This window comes from Calliphora vicina, chromosome 4, assembly GCF_958450345.1.
Source record: "Calliphora vicina chromosome 4, idCalVici1.1, whole genome shotgun sequence".
NCBI classification, from domain to species: domain Eukaryota; kingdom Metazoa; phylum Arthropoda; class Insecta; order Diptera; family Calliphoridae; genus Calliphora; species Calliphora vicina.
In genome coordinates, this window is record NC_088783.1 from 113,056,573 (window position 1) to 113,078,390 (window position 21,818).

Genomic DNA, 21,818 nt, shown 5'->3' on the forward strand with positions numbered 1-21,818 from the left:
TGCTTTTAATTGAAAATAAAATAAAAGTTTTAATAACAAATATTCTTAACGCCTTTTAATTTTGCTATTCAGCAGCTTTGTAGTGTTAAGGTTTTCGGGCACGTTGTTGCTGTTGTGCGGAGTTTTTGTTTTATTGTTGTGAAATTATTTTTTTTCCTACGGAGGAGCTTTTATTTTCTTAATAATTTCACAAGTTTTGTATACAATATTATCTAGTTATTATTTCCAATACTCCAACGTAATTATATTACAAGCAACGCATCAACATGGATGAAGGTTCTCAGCGTTTAATTGACGATTGTTTTTTGCGACCTGTTACAGATGCTCGGGCAACGTAAGCAAAATATTTGCTTTATTACAATAGTTGGGTTTTTTTTACAAAATTATTTATTTTTTTTTAGCAATAAACCCGTCCAAGTGGCGGCACCTAAGGTGGCCTTGAAGACCGAAATGCAGGTATTGCGCTTGAGTGATGAGTCACAAAAAATGTGCATGGAAACCTTGAAATCTATACACGGTGATGATTTTCGTTTGGATGATCCTACCAAGTATAAGGATCGTGGTGGGAGAATGAAAAAAACCTACTGGGAAGATCGTGGCACCTTAATAGTGCAATCAGTAACAAATTATTCCACAATGAAACCACCAGCAGCAGATGGTAGCCAAAGCTTGGAACAGCCGGAGGATCGTTTAAGGCGTTATGCTTTATTGAAACTAGAAAATTATGGTTTTGCAGTGCCCCATTGTTTAGAGGCCTATGAACATTGTGAGGGTGATACGGATAAGGCTTTATTGCTGTTGTTTCGCAAATACATGCGACTGCCGGAGAATGAGGAATGTAATGTTTCACACTCTTTACCCAGCGATATAACCGAACAGGAATTGCTGGATATGCGCAATGATGAGAAGGAGGCTTTAGAATCTATATACGATAAACTGTATGAGGAAAAGGAAAAGAATTTTGTGTGGAGTTTAAAATTTAAAATAGACCATCTGTTGCAGCATAGTCCTTCGGAAGTACGTAAGGCCCGTGATTTAGCTGTAAAGGCGGCTGATCAAGCCAGAGGCAAATCTAATTTTAAGAAGCCCAAAGAACCTCAAAGATGCCGTAATTTCGATAAAGAAGGCACATGCAAATTTGCTAACAAATGTCGTTTTGCTCATATAAGACCAGAACCGGAAATTAATAGTGAAGAAAATTTAAAGAAAAAAGAAAAACCCAAAGAATCCGATGACAATTGTTTTTATTTGGAAATAAGATTTCCTCCAAACACCAAATATCCCTATGAGGCTCCCTATATCTATTTGAAAACCACTTGCCATGACATACCCACAGAGGTGAGACTGAGAATAGCTAGGAAATTATATAAAGAGGCTAAAGAATCTTGTAGAGATGGTATACCTTGTGTTTTCAGCATCTCCGAACTATTGCAACTGGACGAGAGTTTCTCTAACACCATAGATTTGCATAGTAATCCTTTTCCGTCAGCCGATAAGTCGCTATTTTATGTGGAAGACATCAGCTTAGAAGAAAATAATATTAAGGATTTAGCTCCCTTGCCTACGCACTATGAAAAGGGTATGACATCTCGAGGAGATAATTACAGAAAAAATCTAGACTCTTTGGAAAAGGAAGATAGAATGTTGCTGAAAAAGTTTATGGAAAAACGTAGAGATGAACGCTATAAGAAAATGATGGCTGGCAGGCAAAATCTGCCGGCCTTTTCAAAAATGTTGGACATATTAAACCTGCTGGAAACTTCACAGGTTTTGGTGATATCGGGTGAAACGGGTTGTGGTAAATCTACACAAGTACCTCAATTTGTCTTGGACAATTGGTTTTTCAAGGCCTCCCAATTAGATAACTCACAAAAAATGCCTCATGTGGAGGTGATATGCACGCAACCTAGACGTCTTTCAGCCATTGGTGTGGCCGAGAGAGTGGCTGATGAAAGAGCCGAAAGAATAGGCCAAACGGTGGGCTATCAGATACGTCTAGAGAATAAAATATCCTCAGCCACACGCCTAACTTTCTGCACAACCGGTATATTACTGAGACGTTTGGCCTCCGAACCGCTGCTCGATTCAGTGACACACATTATAGTTGATGAAGTGCATGAACGTAGTGAAGAGTCTGACTTTTTGCTTATGATATTAAAACGCATTTTACCCAAAAGACCCGATTTAAAAGTTATTCTCATGTCTGCCACTCTCAATGCTAAACTATTCTCCGATTATTTTGGCAATATACCAGTATTGGATATACCCGGTCGTACTTTCCCCGTAGAGCAGCTATTCTTGGAAGATATTTTAGAGCGCAGTGATTTTGTGATGGAATGTGATTCACAATACAGTCGCAAGGTAAATAAAAAGGAGGAAGAAGAACTAATGCGTGAAATGGAATATGCTGATATTAAGGCGGAAAATATAGCACCGCCCACAAAGATAAAGGATGAGAAATTAAATTTATCCGCCATGTATGCTAGATATAATGGTGGGTTATTATGGCAAATTTTTTTGTTTGGGAATGTTTTATTTAAATATGTTATTTGTTCTTTAGATTATTCCAAGAAAACTTGTAAATCAATTTATCTAATGGAGCCCATGAAGGTTAATCCCGAACTGATAGAATCGGTGCTAAAGTACTTGGTGGAGGGAGAGCATAATTGGCCCAGAGAGGGTACAATTTTGATATTTTTACCTGGTTTACAGGAAATTCAAAGTGTTCATGAGGCTTTGTGTGATAGTGCAATGTTTGGACCAAGGTAAGTTTGATTTTAAAACCGGTTGTTAAACAAAACAGTTAACATTTTCATATTTATTTTCCAGATCTAATAACTACATTTTGGTACCACTACATTCCACCCTGTCCAGCGATGAACAAGCCGCTGTCTTCCGTCCCGCCCCCAAAGGCAAAAGAAAAATAGTGTTAAGCACAAATATAGCCGAAACTTCAGTGACCATAGATGACTGTGTCTTCGTCATCGATTATGGTCTAATGAAAGAGAAACGTTTCGATTCCAATCGTAATATGGAATCCCTAGAACTAGTCTATGTATCACGAGCCAATGCCAATCAACGTAAGGGACGCGCTGGTCGCGTTATGCCTGGTGTTTGTATACATCTCTATACCCATCATCGTTTCAAATATAATTTCTTGGCTCAACCGGTACCCGAGATACATAGAGTTCCCCTGGAACAATTGGTATTGCGTATAAAAACATTGCCCAACTTTGAGGGTCTCAATGTGGTCGAGGTATTGGGTCAAACTCTAGAACCACCCACCGAAGAAAATATTGTATCGGCTGTGACAAGGCTGCAAGATGTGGGCGCCTTAGATGAGGATCAACAGTTAACACCGTTGGGTCATCATTTGTCCGCTTTGCCGGTGGATGTTAGAATAGGCAAATTAATGTTGTTTGGTGCTATTTTCCAGTGTTTAGACAGTATTTTAACTATAGCTGCCTGCTTATCACACAAATCACCCTTTGTCAGTCCGTTCAATAAACGGGCCGAAGCCGAAAGACGTAAACGAGAATTTACTTTGTGTAATAGTGATCATTTAACTTGTTTGTTGGCTTATAAGGTAAATGGTGAATTATATGTAATAGAGAATTTGTTTATTTTGAATCTTTTATTTTCCAGAAATGGTTGGAGGTTTCTAAACGTAATTTCTTTGCCAGCCGTAATTACGCCGATGAACATTTCCTCTCCTTGAAGACTTTACAAACCATTTCCGAAGTTAAATATCAGTTTTTGGAACTTTTGGTTTCGATTGGTTTTGTGCCCATTAATGTGCCTAGAAAACGTAAAAATGCTAATGACAATATTTTAGAATTAACGGGTAAGTAAAAGAGGATTTTATATATTTAGGAATCAAACGAAAACGAATGAAAATAAACGAACGAATAAATAAACTAATGAAAAATGCACCGATTCATACGAAATCGATTGAAAATGATGCGGTTTGTATGAAATCGATTGATAAGGAACCGGTTTATGAAAATCGAATCGAATGAAAAATCACCCGTTTCATATGAGATCTAATGAAATATAAACCGATTCAAATGAGAAAAGAACCGGTTCGTATGGAATCGAATAAAAAATGAACCGATTCAAATGGTATCGATTGAAAAACAAAACGTTTCTAATGGAATCAAGTGAAAAATTTACCGATTCCCATGGAATCGAATGAAAAATGAACCGGTTCATACGAAATCGAATGAAAATGATGCGTATCGAATAAAAAGGAACCGATTCATATGAAATTGAAAGAAAAATAAAGCGGTTCATACGAAATTGAATGAATATGAGTGGTTCGTATGAAATCAAATGATAAGGAACCGCATTATATGGAATCGAATGAAAAATTAACCGGTTCATATGGAATCGAATGAGAAAAGAACCGTTTCATATGGAATCGAATGGAAAATTAACCGATTCATATGGAATCGAATAAAAAATTAACCGGTTCATACGAAATCAAATGAAAATGAACCGATTCATAAGAAATCGAGTGAAAATTATCTGGTTCGTATGAAATAAAATGAAAAAGAAGCGATTCATATGGAATCGAATGAAAAATTAAACGATTCATATGGAATCCAATGAAAAATGTACCGGTTTGTATAAAAAAATCGAACCAAAATGAACCGGTTCATATGTAATCGAATAAAAAATTAACCGGTTAACATGGAATCGAATGAAAAATTAACCGATTCATATGGAATCGAATGAAAAATTAACCGGTTCATACGAAACCTAATGAAAAATAAACCGATTCAAATGAGAAATGAACCGGTTCATATGAAATCGAATGAAAATGAACCGATTCATATGGAATCGAATAAAATATTAACCGGTTAATATGGAATCGAATGAAAAAAGAAGCGATTCAAATGGAATCGAATAAAAAATTAACCGAAATGAAATATTAATACGAAATCAAATGAAAATAAACCGATTCATTCGAAATCGAGTTAAAATTATCTGGTTGGTATGTGAATCGAATGAAAAGGAACTGATTGATATGGAATTGAATAAAAAATTAACCGATTCATGCGAAATCTAATGAAAAATTAACCGATTCATATGGAATCGAATGAAAAATGTACCGGTTCATATGTAATCAAATGAAAATGAACCGTTTCATATGAAATCGAATGAAAATTAACCGATTCATATGGAATCGAATAAAAAATTAACCGGTTAATATTGAATCGAATGAAAATATAACCGATTGATATAGAATCGAATGAAAAATTAACCGGTTCATACGAAATCGAATGAAAATGAACCGGTTCATATGAAATCGAATGAAAATTAATCGATTAAAATGGAATCGAATAAAAAATTAACCTGTTAATATGGAATCTAATGGATAATGAACCGGTTCATATGGAATCGACTGAGAAATTAACCGGTTCATATGGAATCGAATGAAAAATAAACCGTTTCGTATGAAATCGATTGAAAAATAAACCGGTTTGTATGAAAACGAATTAAAATTAACAGGTTCATATGGAATCGAATGAAAAATAAACCAGTTCATATAGAATCGAATCAGAAGTGAACCGGTTCGTATGAATTCGATTGAAAATTAACCGGTTCATAAAGAATAGTCTGAAAAATGAAGCGAATCACATAGAAATTTCATTGTTTTATATATTTTTTCCAAATTTTTGTCACAAAACTAATTTTCTTTAAAAACTTTTTAAATTTTTCTTCCAGGTACCGACTTAAACATCAATGGCGACAATAATCGTTTATTAATATCCCTCCTGTGTGCTTCCCTGTACCCCAATATTGTTAAAATCATGACACCCGAAAGAAGTTACATACAAACGGCCGGTGGCGCCATGCCCAAAATGGCCACTGCCAGAGATTTACGCTTTAAGACACGAGAAGACGGTTATGTAGCCATTCATCCCTCCTCCGTCAACTCCGATGTGGGCAACTTTCAATCGCCGTTCCTGGTGTATCAGGAAAAAGTGAAAACCTCACGCATTTTCATACGTGAGTGCAGTATGTTGCCCTTAGTACCCTTGGTATTATTTGCTGGATCCGATCTCAAAATCGAATTGCATGATGGTGATTTTCTATTTCTTTTGGAAGATGGTTGGATTATAATAAAGGCTCATAATCATGAGACAGCTGAAATGATACAGTGTCTGCGCAATGAATTGTTAAAGCTGTTGGAGGAGAAAATTCGTGATCCTTGTTTGAATTTATTGAATCATGAGAATGGATGTAAAATTATACAAAATATTGTTTACTTGATTGGTAATAATAATTAAAAGGTTCTCGATTTAGTGAGACAAATTTCATTTAAAATATTTTTTTCATTGAGATTAATTAAACACAAAAGGAAATTATTGAATGTTGTAATGTTGTATTTTTAATTTAGCAAATTTATTTTTAAATTGTATTAAATTAAATATATTTTGTATATAAAATACTTGATTAAATATATAAACAAAATAAAAACGAATTGGAAATATTAAATTTAATTGGTAGACAATACGTACTACTTTTTACACTCTAAAATGGACAATTTGCGAAGCATCGAAAATTTCGAAATTAAGTTCGAAACACTTTTTATTAAATTCTAAAATTAACATTTTGACAAACTTTGAAATTAAGTTCGAAAAATTTCAAAATCATTTAGAATTTAAAAAATTTGTTAAAATTAAAATTTTGGGAACTTCGAAATTAAGTTCGAACATTTTTTTAATTTATTTGGAATCTTTATAATTAAATACTAAAAAGACAAAAGTTACAAAATAAAGATTTCAATACTCTAAAATTAACATTTTAGAAAACTTCGAAAAAATTATGTTTCAAGATTTTGAATCAATTTTCATACGAAATGGAAAGGAAATTAATTGGTTCATATGAAATCGAATGATAAATATGTATGTTCATACGAAAGCGAATCAAAAATGAACCGCTTCATATAGAATAGCATGAAAAATTAACTGCTTCATACGAAATCGATTGAAAATTAACCGGTTCGTATGAAAACTCATGAAAATGAACAGTTTTATATGGAATTGAATGCAAAATGAAGCAGATCTTATGAAATCGAATGAAAAATAAATCGGTTCATACGAAATCAAATGAAAAATGAACCGGTTCATATAGAATAGCATGAAAAATTATCTGGTTCATACGAAATCTATTGAAAATTAACCGGTTCATATGAAATCAAATTAAAAATAAATCCGTTCATACGAAATCGAATGAAAAATTAACCGGTTCGTTTGAAATCTTATGAAAATGAACCGGTTCATATGGAATCTAATGAAAAATTAAGCAGCTCATAAAGAAATCGAATGAAAAATTAACCGGTTCACACGAAATCGAATGAAAAATGGACTCGTTTATACGAAATCAAAAGAAAAATTAACTGTTTCTTATGGAATCGAATAAAAAATTAATCAGTTGATATGAAATCGAAAGAAAAATTAATCAGTTCATATAGAATTGCATAAAATTGAACCGGTTCATATTTAAAAATCATAAAAATCATGAACACTTTAAGTATGCGCTTCAACAAGTTACAATCAGAAATAAATGTCGGAAAAAGGTCAACTTTTAAAAGTTCACAGATAACTTTTCACTATCAGCCCAATTATGAATAAAAATTCCCCGGGAGTTTTTTCCCTTTTCCTATTCAAATTCAATGGGAAAAAAATCCTGCGGAATTTTTTATTCATAATTGGGCTGTATAAAAATTCTATTTAGCTGAAATTTGATGAAATGAGATTAAAATTTCACAAAATAATTTAAAAAAAATGTAAATTTCTTAACAAAACACTTTACTATAGATATGGTTGTTGTTGTTGTTGCGACATTTCCGTTGCTGGCGCAGATTCCTGCCAGGGAAAACTTTCCGATGATACAGCAACAATCTTTGGTTTGTGGAGACTAGACTCCTTAGGTAGCGTATAACCGGATAGTTGATTATAACCATTGCTAGTAACAACCGTTTGCGTCTCATATCTTGCCTTTTCAATTTGTAGATTTAATAACTCAATTTTTTTGTTCTTCAACTCCTCCTCCCACATTTGTCGTTTTGCATTCAACTCTTTTTCCCATAAATGACGTTCGGCAGCACGTTTTTCCTCATTTCTATAGAAAGTTTTCTGGGCTTTAGACGCTCTTACATCAGACGCATCACAATTTGAAGCCCTGCAATTTTTGACCACCACACTTTGTTCGGGTGATCTTTTGGAGTTTGTGGAAAATGTTGGACAATTTGTAGGCGGTGTTAGTTGTTTTTCAGGTGTATGTGTCAATTGTACTATGGGTTCATATTGGTGCGTATCATCCTCAACTTCATCATCTAACACTTCAGTTTTACATTTAACTTTGTTTACCTTACGCTTGACAACTTCATTAGTTATTATTTCATTACTATTCCCCTCAAAACTGTGCTCCATTGAAGAGGCACCCATGGCTAATAAATCAACTAAACGATTTATGGCAACCGAACGAACTTGTGAACAACTGCAAGATGCTTCACCATTCTCCAGATAATCTCCGCGCTTTTGTGATGCCATTATTAGTTTAGCCTTCTTTTTCATGTTTTCATATTTCTCCCGTAACATCTTTGCCGTCCGGTAAGTGTCCGTCTGATTGCTAAATTCTTGTTGGATGCTTTCCCATGCTTCATTTTTTTGTTTACTGGTATAGCCATCCAATTTTTTCGTCTCGATTATTTCTATATGGTTTTCTATCAATGACACCAGGAAGTCTTCTTCTTGGGCGGAAAAGTTTTGGCCTCTATAATAATGAAGAAAAATCACACACTTTAATAATGTGGACTACTTTTTCCATTAATCTGTAGTTTTACTTGCCGTGTACGTTTCTCTTTCATTGTGCTCCAAGCCTTGCAGTGGAAATGTTGCAACTACTTTAGTTCCTTGCTTTAGTTGGTTACAATAACAACAAATATTTGTAACTGAAAAACGTTTTTTTTTCTTTTATTTTAAATAAACCTGTGATAACAATTAAAATTTTATATATTAGTGTTTTTTTAAATAAAACCTGAGGTTATTATTAAACCACAAGTTATACTAACCCACAACCAGTGATGCCAGCAGCAAATTTAACAAAAAAAGCAATTTGATTTGCCCACAAAATCCATTTTTTATTCCCAAAAGGTGGGTGGTATATTCAAAAGAGATGGTGGTATATTGAATATATCACTCCGTTTGTAACCCTATGTCTATACAAAATTGTTGTCAAGATAAAAAATTATCAGGTACAGTCTCCATTTATTAGTATTATTGCTTCGTTATGACAAAATTATTAATGCTTTTGCTCAGAAAAAATTGTCTTGACAACAAATGTCATTTATTGTTACGATAAATATTTGTCAAGTATAGACAGGGGTAACACATCATATCACACATCATTGCGGCAATAAATATTGCTACGTTAAAAAAAAGTCTAACGGGGTCAAATCGCACGATCTCGGTGGCCGCTTCACATCGTATTCATGTAAAAACTCTAATAATAATGATCTTATATAGCGATATTTTATAAACTGAAGCTTGTTTATTGAAATATAATTAAGAAAAATCTGATTTTATTGTATGGGAGAAAATAGTGGATTTTCAGGAAGTCTACTGGCAACACTAGTTATTCTACAACAACAACAACGAATAGTAGTGACCGGGGATGGAAAAGTCAACACAATCGTAATTATTTGATATTATTTGCCACAAATGATTACACTGATACGATACAAATAACAGTTCTCAAAAAAGTAATATCGAACCGTATGGATATTTTAAAGTTCTACAACCACTTTTCGATGCAAGAGAAAAAATACGATTTTCAATAGGCAACGAGTGTGATTTAGCCATTTTCTTTTGTTTGTTTTCTATTGCCGTATTACCAGACCAAGCTGATTCATATCTGAGTAATCTGTGCTATTTGCAGGTATTCCTGTCAAATGTTGAGTTTTTACTAGGGTTCCATAAGTAGATTATTCGAACAATTGACTTTTTGCTGAAAATTTGAAATGACGAAATTGACTTTTTTGGCCAAAATAGTCGATAAAAATCGAAAAACACTAATATGTATTGGAAAAAAGTCGACATCTTTCAAAAATTTAAAAAGGTCTTAGTTCGAAAAGTCGACTTTTTAAAAATCGAAAAGTCGATAAAAATCAAAAACTCAAATATGTAATGGAAAAAAGTCGACATCTTTCAAAAATTTAAAAAGGTCTTAGTTCGAAAAGTCGACTTTTTAAAAATCGAAAAGTGGATAAAAATCAAAAACTCAAATATGTAATGGAAAAAAGTCGACATCTTTCAAAAATTTAAAAAAAAGTTGAAGTTCGAAAATTCGACCTTTTAAAAATCGATAAAAGTCGAAAAGTCAATTTTTTTTTTTGCAAAATCCCACTAAACACAAATATCCCTTAATGTGGCAGCCTCAGCCTTTCTCTCATTTCGTACAGAGTTGTATTTTGTATTTGTTTTTCTAAATTTCCACGACTGGAACAACTGCATCGGCAGCGCAAAAACCGCACGGATTTTCCAGTTTGTCAATCAGACCTTTCAAACACCCCATCTAATTTACACGGGGTGTTTGTCAGTCATGGTTAAGCAGGGAAAAGTCAAATGGTCAGTCAGGTAAGGTTTACATGTGTTCGTGTGAGGTGACTGTTTGAAGAGGTTTTCTGTCGCAGAATTTGTTTTTTGTGGAAATCAAAAACAGTTGTTTCGCCATTTTTTGTTGCTAATTTGGAAATTTCTGAGAAACACAAATCAGTTGTAACAAGTGTGTCGGAGCAACAGGTTGTGTTATTTTTTTTTATGTGTTGTAAAAAGTGTTTAATATCTAATTAAATTGCCGTTATTATTATTTTATAAATATCAAGTACAGTTTTTGAGTGAAAAATATAATAAAGAAGGTAAGTGTAATATTTAAGAAAAACTTATTAATCAATCTTTTAAATTCATTACAAATTTATAAAACGATTTTTGTATGGAAATTTTGTTTTATAAAAATGCGTTCTTTACAATACAACGACTATTTCAAGAAACGGAAAACTTTTGGGCAGGTCCCTATATTGAAAAATGTATCCGATTATCAATTTGTTACCTACACCCGCATGGACCGGGAAACATTTAATTCCTTAATTAAATTAATTAAGTCATTTGCTTCATGTAACGAAAATGCAATCAAATTAGATGAAAGATTAGGCGTAACATTAAGATTTTTGGCAAGCGGGAACAGTTATACGGACTTATCGTTTTTGACAGCAATTTCCCCAACCTCTATTGCTCGTATTGTATTGGAAATTTGCCAAGCGATAAACAAAGGCCTAAAAAATATTATTAAAGTAACGTAGTTTAGTAGGATAAACTAAATTTGTATTAAATTAAAAAATATTTTACAGCTACCAACTGATGAAAGGTAGTGGAAAATTGAGAGCGAACAATTTAATGAACGCTGGAATTTTCCACATTGCCTTGGAGCCATTGATGGGAAACATATCAAAATAAAAAAAACCTGTTGGGTCTGGGGACATGTACTTGAACTACAAAGGGTACCACTCAATTGTGCTGATGGCAATTGCAAATGCCAACAAAGAGTTCTTAATGGTGGACATTGGAACAAATGGCAGAGGGCAGGGAGATGCCAGCCTAATAGGAAACACGCAATTTTTTTCCGATTTAGTTAGCAACAAGCTAAAAATTCCGCCACCCGAACATTTAAAAAACAGCAAAATAACGGCTTCATATGTGTTTTTGGGGGACTCGGCATTTCCAATAAAGGAAAATCTGATAAAACCGTATTCTTACTACTCAACAGATAAAGACAAAATTACATTTAATTATAGGCTGTCGAGAGCGAGGGTAGTAGTGGTGGAATGCGCCTTTGGAATATTATCAAATCGATTTCGAATTTTGCATACAACAATCAATCTCTCACCAGACAAAGCTACACTTATAACGATGACTTGTTGCAAATTACACAACTTCCTACAAAAGAGAAAAATAAATGCAAGTAGTGATTAAGATATTGATTTGAATTTACCAAAGTTTATTTTAAAAACGGTTGCCGATACTGTTTGCGATAATGCAACAGAAAATCGTGCTAATTTTAAAAAATATTTCAATACAATTGACATATTAACACACTAATGCCAAATTTGTTTTATTTTCCAATTCAAAGTCGAGTTCTACAAACAACAAATCATCCATTTTTAATAGTAAGTATTATAATAAATGGTCAATAAAAAGTTATTTGTCACATGTCTTTATTTTTTATTTTCCAGACTTTAAAATATTCCTTCCAAACCAACTTTGCTTCGTAATGCAGTATGTAAATGGAGGAGAATTATTCTCTCGTGTAAGTTGTGAAAGCCTGCTGGCCGGTCTTTTGGCAAAAGATCCAAAAAAAACGTTTAGATGGCGGACCAGGTGATGTGAAAGAAATTCAAGTACATCCTTTCTTCGCCAGCATTAATTGGACTGATTTGGTGCAGAAAAAGGCAAGTAATTGAATAATTACGAAATTTACATACATATAAACATAGCACACAAATAAGTCTAATTTTTATTAAAAGTTCTAAATTTTATTTAAGTGTTTCATGATTGATTACATAATAAAAATTTTAATGTTTATTTTATAGATCGAACCGTAACTTCAGATACTACGGATACACGTTATTTTCACAAAGAATTCACAGGTGAAAGTGTTGAACTGACTGACGCCTCCTGATCCCACGGGTCCTTTGGGTTCAATTGCAAAAAAGTAAGCAACATCTACGTATTTTAAATACATATTTATGTATACATTACAATCATTAACAATTGTATATGTTTCTTTCATTTAATTTTACAGTTTAGAGTTATCAGAATATTCCATCCACATTAGATACCACAAAGTATACAGAGGCGTCACGAGACAGAAAATAATATAGTTCTATATTTGTTTCATTTTTAGTAACTGCCCTTTTCATTTTGTTTTAGTCTTAATTTTCTGCCGCAATAATTCAATTTCTTTCCGATTTAGTTTGATGCAATCATTTATTTTTGTAATATTTCACTTTTAATTGCCATTGTACATGTGGAGTTTTATTTTGCAAATGTAAAAAACAACCAAGAATTTTGTTTCATTTAAATTTACACGTAAACAATACACACATTTTTATAATTTTCCATTTTAAAAAATTTTGTGCCACAGACTACGAAAAAATTGTCTTACAAATTTATTTGTTTGTTTTGTTCACATTTCTTTGTCTACCAAATTCGTGTTGTATATAGCGTTTTGCTTTAACACATCACTGATATTGTAGTACAAAATATATTGCTATCTCTTTTTATGAGAACTGCCCTAACATCTGATTTTGCGTTTTTTAAACGTCAAATTTGACACTTCTGTATATTCTGTGTTAGATACTTCATCACACATCAGCCAGCAACTCAGCTAGTTTGGCATCAATGCAATAGAAAAGTGTGCAATGCATTTGATTACAATTCAACAATTATTATTGTATATGCCATCAACTACATCATCAACAGCAAAATATATTAGTCGTGTTCACGTCTAAACAAAAATCGTTCAACGTTTTCAACTTGAATATCCGAAGTAACAATTATGACAAACAAAACAATAAAGCAACCTTTATTAAATTAAACAAAAAAACAAATAATTAATTCAATGAAAGTAAACAAACACTGCTACTCCAAAAAACAAAAAAAAAATACTAATCACCCCAATCGCGAATCAATATTTCACATGAAATATGTTCCCTTTTCCCATTTTTCGTTCATAAACTTTGTTTACAGAAGATTTATTTCTTCGCTCGCACCGAATAAAGTGTGATGTTTTTTTTTAACTACATACATATTTTAGTTTTAACAATAATTGTTATTTTTATGTTCTTTTAATTACTTTAGTACAAAGAATTAATTTTTCGATATTAATAGGTACAATTTTAAATTTTTATTTGACATTGTAAATATTTTCATAGGGTTTTTATAACAAAAATGTTCCTAAATACAAATAAAATAAGAAAAAAACAAGTAAGAGTGCTATATTCGGCTATGCCGAATCTTATATACCCTTCACCAAATTATACTTCAAAATTTTAAATATTTTTAGGTAAACAAAATTTAATTTTTTTCCAGTTGCTTTTTGAATTTTTTGGAAAAAAAATTTTTTCGATTGTTATTTAAAATTTTTTTTTTTTAAATTTAAAATTTTTTTTTTTGTTTTTTAAATTTTTTTTTTTTTTTAAAAAAAATTCGGGTTCAAAATTTTTTTTCCCGATTTTGACCCATTGTAGGTCCAACTTACTATGGTCTTATATACGTCGTTGCAAATATCTTTGAAATATCTATCATTAGATATCCATATTGTCTATATTAATGTCTTAGTAATCCAGATATAGGTAAAAAATAGGTCAAAAATCAAGGTTGTCTTGGTTTTTTCCTCATATCTCAGCCATTTGTGGACCGATTTTGCTGATTTTAAATAGCAAAATTCTCGAAAGCATGTCTGACAGAATTATTGAAGATTTGGATCCCGAAGATATCTGGGGTCTTCAGAAAACTGATTTCAACAGACAGACAGACAGACAGACAGACAGACAGACAGACAGACAGACGGACATGGCTTAATCGACTCCGCTATCTATAAGGATCCAGAATATATATACTTTATAGGGTCGGAAATGAAAAATGTAGAAATTACAAACGGAATGACAAACTTATATATACCCTTCTCACGAAGGTGAAGGGTATAACAATACATAAAAATAGTTTAATGATAGAAATAAATCATTTTTTTAAGTAATAACTAATGAAAATAATAATTAAACTAAAAAAAAACATATAATGCATCAACATAGTTACCGACTTCCTCTTTAATAATAATAATAAGAATAAGAAGTTCTGCAATTTAGTCACATATGTCACATATAATAAGTACACTACTTTGTTATTATTTTATTTTTTTTATAAAAAAAGTGAAAAATTTAAAAGCTTTTTTGTATTAATGATTTATTGGTATCAAAGCCTGTTCGTGAGAATTTTTGAATTTTCCGTTTTGGTGCATTCAGGGACTTGTAGTAAAATTTCACGGACAACATTTTTGCGGAACATTTTTACCGCTTTAATCCCTGTTTTAATGGAGTTTGTTGCTCTTTTTAAAAGAAGGACAAAAAGACCCATGCCTTGAGGATTTAGAGGGTTAACATATATTCTACAAAAATATTCTCTAAAATCAAATCCTATCTTGAGCATTTCGTCTTTTATCCAATGATATTTCAGTACATATTTTTTTTTGATAGTTTTTTTTATTGGTTACAAGACTAAATGCGCAAGATAGGATTTGATTTTAGACCTATGTTTTCTTGGGGAAATTTTCTTGGAATTTTACGTAGAATACGTTTCTGCTATACGATTTTTTACTTTTTGGTCGTCCATACAATTCGAGCCGGCCTAATAAGTATACTTTACATTAAACTAGTTTCGGTGTGTTTAAATAAATTCCTGATACAGGAATTGATTTTTCGGAATTTTCAATATTTAATGCACTAATTAATAAATCTATGTGTGACATTTTAAGTTGACCTTTACTGGCATAAAGGGAAATTTCGTTAATAAGTCTGATTCTAATATATTTTTGTTCGTTATCTGGTATTTCAAAATTATGTAAACAGCAATGTTCTACAGGAGGTGCACGCTGCAAAAGCTCTTCTGCCATAGCTAACAACTTATCTTCAAATGAACCAACTTTTTTCTTTTTCGGAGTCTAAAAAGGAAAATTTAAAATTTTTATTTTAACATTATAATTTTTGTATAATATTAATTATGGATGTCAAAATTATACATATCGTCCCCTTAATAAAACAATAGAGTATAATTTTTTTAACATTTCGAAACATTTTAGTAGACATCTAGAACAAAAGTAATATTTCAATTGATCTTTTGAGCCACTTTGTGGAAGTAGAATTACTTCACCAAATTTTGACCACATCATATAGAATCATCAGTTATGTAGATTCTTATTATGGTGTATATGCTTATACACTATTGTTTTATTGAGTTATATATACCTCATCAATTTCAAAACTTTCGTTCATCATGGAACTACCAGCAACGCAGCTATCAGCTCCATTAAGGAAGGCCAACTTTGGAAAATACCATAGTGTAGATTTGAATACATCATTGGCGCCAGCACCACTCCTTACACTGTTGTTTACTTTCCTCAAATCACGACGATAGCTGGTTCGAAAAGTGTTAATTTTACTTGTTACCATCCTTCGGTCCGCGAGGGGATAAATTTGTTTTAATTTTTCGATAAGCGAGTTTAAAGCCAGATTTCTCTTATTTAAATTCCTGTAATCCTCAGAGTTTGATTTCCACAGCTCCGCTAAATTCTCATACATTTACAAAAATTCACCCCAAAACACTTTGTCTTCCATTTTATTGTAAAAAAAATTATGTTCTGCAAATCTAGAGAAAATAACCTTTAAAACATACTTAAAAGTGTACCACAAAAAAATGTGTGGCCTATTTATATATAAGATTTAGAAATGGTTTTAAAAAACATAGCGTTAAAATAAAAATATAAATTTTAGGTTGCGAAACCGCTAATCGCTTTTAATCATAACACTCTTGGGCCACTGTTTCGAAAATCAGGCATTTATGTTCTGCACGGTGGTCAAAAGTGGCGACTAGTGTTGCAGTTATTCGCTGACCATTACAAGAACAAAATTTTTATTTATCCAACCACGGAATTGCTTTCAAAAATAGGGTAAATATGGTGAAAGTGAGAACAGGAATAGCCATGATAATTTACTAAATTAATTTTTTCTTAAATTATAACAAAATTCTTACCTCAAAAATAGAAACTGGAGAAATGATGTATATTTTCAAAAATTTCAGAAATCCGTCCCTCAAAATTTCAGAAAAACGTGATGATAAATAAAAAGATATTGCTTGATAAAAGTAATTTTTTTGTAAAAATTTTTTAAAAAAATGACGCTTCAGAAAATACGACGAGATATTTCTGAGGCAATCCGTAAAATACGTGCGCTGAAAAAAAAGTACATATATTTATGAAAGTTATTAATTACTAAATTAAATTAATATTACATTATACATAAATAATAAAAAAAACTTACAGCAGAATTAGAAACTAGAGAAATGATGTATTTTTTGAAGAAATTTCAGAAATTCGTCTCTGATTAGATGGATATTATTAATATTATATTAACGCTGTGATAAATAAAAAGATATTGCTTTTATAAAGTAAAAAAAAAATGCCACACATCCAAGAAGTAAAATAAAATAACCAATTCTAGTTATTTTTTTATAAAAAATTTTTAAACAAGAGGACGACGCTCCTTTCATCAAGACAAAAAATGTGCAATGATGGAAAATTTTACCAAAAAATCCGTTATAATTTCAATATGGCGAATAAATATAAAAATTCGCCTCGTTTGTAAGGTTGCCAATTTTTATACATTTCGTTAAATTTCGTGCTACTACTTTACCCAATTATTCTTATTTTTTATTTCGAAATCTTATTTTACATTTACATTGATTTCTTAAATTTGACACGAATTCTATTTTTTTTTGCTAATTTTTAATACTTTGTGTATTTATTTGTAGGCAATTTTTCTTAAATTTCACATTTTTAATGAAAGTGTCTATTTAATTCTCTCTTTTTGATAAATTTTCGAATATGAAGTAGTACTTTTTGATTACTTGTATGAAAAAAATATTCTGTATCACGGATACTTTTATGTCACCCAAATAACAACAATTCTCGATTATTTTAATAAAGGTTAGGGCATTTCATTTAATTTTTTTATTTATATTGTTATTTTATATTGTTACATTTAGTAACTAAACTAGTAACTAACTAATTTAGAAACTAAATTTTAGTTTCATTCATATTGTAGTATTGCCAATTGGGCCTTAATAAAAGGCTTACGGCAATTTTTTTAAATAAATAACTAAAAAATATATGTGCATTTTCTAAAATGCACAATAATTAATTTGCCGTTTTTAAAAATGCATGATTTCATTACAATAATGATCTGAAAGACTGGCAACCCTTCTTTGCTCATCTTTTTCATTTCGCCTTTTTCAGAGTTGATTTTCAATCAAGGCGTATTTAACAAGGTGACAGCAGTGGCGAATTGAAATAAATACAGGCGAATTCACATATTTTTTATATATAGAGTTTGACATACGGGCGTACTAGCGGATATTTTTTATATATGTAGTTTGACATTTGTGCGTGCTATTTCTATAATCAGCTGTGCTGTCGATGGCACCTTATTAAATGCACCTTGGTACTATTATGCGTGTTGTTTTAGTTGCTTTTATATTAAAAAAAACAATTACACAAGGTATATTAATTATAAGGTAGTGTCATCGGCGAATTCAGAATACCGAGCGAATTGGTTATATTTTTTTTATATGTAGTTTGACATTGTGCCTGCATTTGAAGGCGAATTGGCTGGCAGGGAAAAATGCTCACAAATAAATCAAAGCGAATTTTTGTTAAACAAAAAATGTTTATAAATTTGAATCTGTTTGTAATTTAATTTGATGTTTTTAAAAATAAAACTAATTTCGTGTAGAAGTATTATTGGTTTTAAAACATAAACGAATTTAACAGCAAAACAAAGTTTGACATTTACAAAATGTAAACAAAGTTTGACATTTATAATGCACTACGGCGAAAAATGAACATAGTAGCAAAAAACGATCAGCTGGTCTGATAACACTACCTTATAATTAATATACCTTGTAATTACATACTAGTGAATTTGACAGCTCGAGCCACTAAACAAGTGAAGGAAGAAATAATCAGCTATGCTATCGAAACCATCTTGTAATAAATACGTCTTGTGTAGATACTACATACGTATTTAGTTCCGGTTAGTTATTAATTTCTCAATTACGGCCATTTTCACAATGTACGATTATTTCATTTTAACCGGAAAATTAACTAACTGTCGGTTTGTTTAACGGGGACCATTTAACCAACGGTTACCGATTTACGTTTCACCATCATTTGATTACTTAACCAAAGCATTCAGTAGAAAGTATGGCAATAATGCATACATTTGTTTACGAAAAATAGTGTAATGAAAGATTGAAATATAAAAAATTTTCTAAAAAGACGGCATAATAAATAATAATTTGTATTTTATTAGTTGTATAATAAAAAAACGTATAAAACTCAAAACTATTAAGGTACCTAACTGTAAAATTTACAATACAATAGGTATTGCGCATTTTTAGCAAGAAACAAACTGAACAATAATTACTGAAAACCAACAAGGAAAAGTGCACATTTGTTTGGTTTGTAAGTGAAATATCCGGTGGTATCTAGATCCCCCGTGTAAAATTTCCTTATCTTCGCTTTACACTTTTAAAAATTATAAATATTACAAAATATAAATGTTTTTCCATGTTCTTTTATTATATTTCTTACAATTAAGATGCTAACCGGCGAAATTTGTTCGGTTATATTTTACAGCAACTTTGTTGTTAAATAGTGTCAATTAAGAATTAATCGTACATTGTGAAATTCAAATTAGCCTAACTTGCGGTTAAAGTTCATGTTAACTTTTAATCGTACATTGTGAAAATGGCCGTTAATGCTAATTTATGGTAACATTTGTTTCTTATGCGTCTTCTACGTATTTATAAAATCACTTCAATTTCAAGTAGTAAACAGGATTTAGATAAAAATGTATCTATGTATAAACAATTACGTATTAAGAATAGTATACTATACAAAAGCAGATGTAGTATGTTTGTACAAGTACAGTGTCTGACAAAAGTGTTTAATTGTTATTTTTATTAAAATGTTAATCCTATATTTTCTTATTATTGTATTCCATATAAACTGGTTAATTTTTCATTTGAATCCTTTTTCCTTCAATTCCATATTAACCGGTTAATTTTTTATTCGATTCCATATGAACCGGTTCATTTTTGAAGCTATTCTATATGGACGGTTAAATTTTTCATTTGATTCCATAAGAATCACATAATTTTTCATTCGATTCCATATAAACCGTCTCATTTTTATTCGATTCTATATGAACCAGTAAATTTTTCACTCGATTCTATATGAACCGGTTCATTTTTCATTCGATTCCATATGAACCGCTTAATTTTTTATTCGATTCCATATGAAACGGTTAATTTTTAATTCAATTCCATATGAACCGGTTAATTTATCATTCGATTCCATATGAACCGCTTAATTTTTTATTCGATTCCATATGAACCGGTTCATTTTTCATTCGATTCCATATGAACCGGTTTATTTTTGATGCTATTCTATATGAACCGGTTCGTTTTTCATTCGATTCCAAATGAACCGGTTCATTTTTGATGCTATTCTATATGAACTGGTTCAGTTTTCATTCGATTCCATATGAACCGCTTAATTTTTTATTCGATTCCATATGAACCGGTTCATTTTTCATTCGATTCCATATGAACCGGTTTATTTTTCATGCCATTCCATATGAACCGCTTTATTTTTCATTCGATACCATATGAACCGCTTCATGTTTTATTCGATTCCATATGAACCGGTGCATTCTTAATTCGATTCCATATGAACCGCTTAATTTTTTATTCGATTTCATATGAACCGCTTCTTTTTTTCATTCGATTCCATATGAACCGGTTTATGCTTTTCTTATCATTGCAATGCAGCGCCGAATTTCATTTAAAAAATGCCTTGTTTTTGTTTAATTATTTAAGAAGCCAATTTACAAACTTTTAAAATGCGTCCATAGCATTCCATGGTTAAATTTTACTCAAAATTGTGTTTTAAAAAATGCCAAAGGATGACAGCTCAATTGTTGAAATTTCATTATTTGACAGCCATTATCTCATAACCTGTAATATGACCAACCTTTATTACAAATATATACATTTTTAATATAATTTTTTTAAATGCAAAATGTTTAACATTTTTGTGAGACACTGTATTTATTTATAATTTAACGCTCATATGTTAAGATGAGTTTTTATTTGCTATAGTTTTGGTAAACAAGTTTCTAATGAATAATATTAGTGATTAAAAATGAAAACAACTAAAGTTCTTTATAAAAAACACTATAAAAAACATAATTAAAAGCCTCTTAACACCAACAATTAGTAAAATTAAAGATTTTTTTTTTTGCAAAATCCCACTAAACAAACATCCCTTAATGTGGCAGCCTCAGCCTTTCTCTCATTTTGTATTTACTTATTTGTTTGTATGTATGTATATACAAAAACAAACACAAAACAATAATAATAATAACAACAACAAAAAACAGCAGCAGCATTGCACTAATTTCACAGCTGAGCAGCTGGCGACAACGGCGTCAAGGCAGCAGCAATTTTTTTAGAAAGAGAAGCAAAATATGTGAAAAACGAAGGCGTTGTTTTGGATAACAAACAGAAAAATGTCTCATTCAAGTTGAAATTGTTGAATTGTTAACACATGTTAATATAATAAAAGAAAAGTTGGATTTGTAATCATTTTTAAAGTATATAAAAATCAAAAACAAACAAAGCAAGAGAAAAGAAGTCTTTATATATAATACCCTAAGTAATTAACTACTTCTACTACTATATAAGAAGACCACTTTTTAGTATTATACATACATAAATACTTTATTTTTTTATAAAGAAAAAAAAAACTAAATTGATTGATAGATGAACAACAATTATTATATAATTTTTGTTGTATATTTCTGTTTGCAAAAGTTAACAGCGGCCTTTAATAATACTATATAATAAATATGTATT

General features: G+C 31.1%; 3 protein-coding genes across 3 annotated transcripts in view; 2 read left to right on the forward strand and 1 right to left on the reverse strand.

Moving 5' to 3' along the window:
- Positions 1-69: 69 nt before the first annotated feature.
- On the forward strand, positions 70-6,509 carry LOC135956541 (putative ATP-dependent RNA helicase DHX57). The gene is made up of 6 exons (XM_065507074.1): positions 70-334; positions 402-2,494; positions 2,561-2,765; positions 2,830-3,586; positions 3,646-3,844; positions 5,731-6,509. Exons 1-6 carry the CDS (start codon positions 267-269, stop codon positions 6,294-6,296), a joined length of 3,888 nt encoding a protein of 1,295 aa, XP_065363146.1. The 5' UTR covers positions 70-266; the 3' UTR covers positions 6,297-6,509.
- Positions 6,510-7,823: 1,314 nt separating this feature from the next.
- Positions 7,824-8,881, reverse strand: LOC135958691 (uncharacterized). Its single transcript, XM_065509582.1, has 2 exons — positions 8,862-8,881; positions 7,824-8,787 (listed from the first exon to the last, which is right to left on the reverse strand). Exons 1-2 carry the CDS (start codon positions 8,879-8,881, stop codon positions 7,824-7,826), a joined length of 984 nt encoding a protein of 327 aa, XP_065365654.1.
- Positions 8,882-21,485: 12,604 nt separating this feature from the next.
- The window catches only part of su(sable) (suppressor of sable), a 21,872-nt gene continuing 21,539 nt past the window's right edge, over positions 21,486-21,818 (forward strand). Inside the window, exon 1 of the mRNA XM_065506884.1 lies at positions 21,486-21,618. The gene's annotated coding sequence lies outside the window, so the exon portion shown is untranslated. The remainder of the gene's footprint in view (positions 21,619-21,818) is intronic.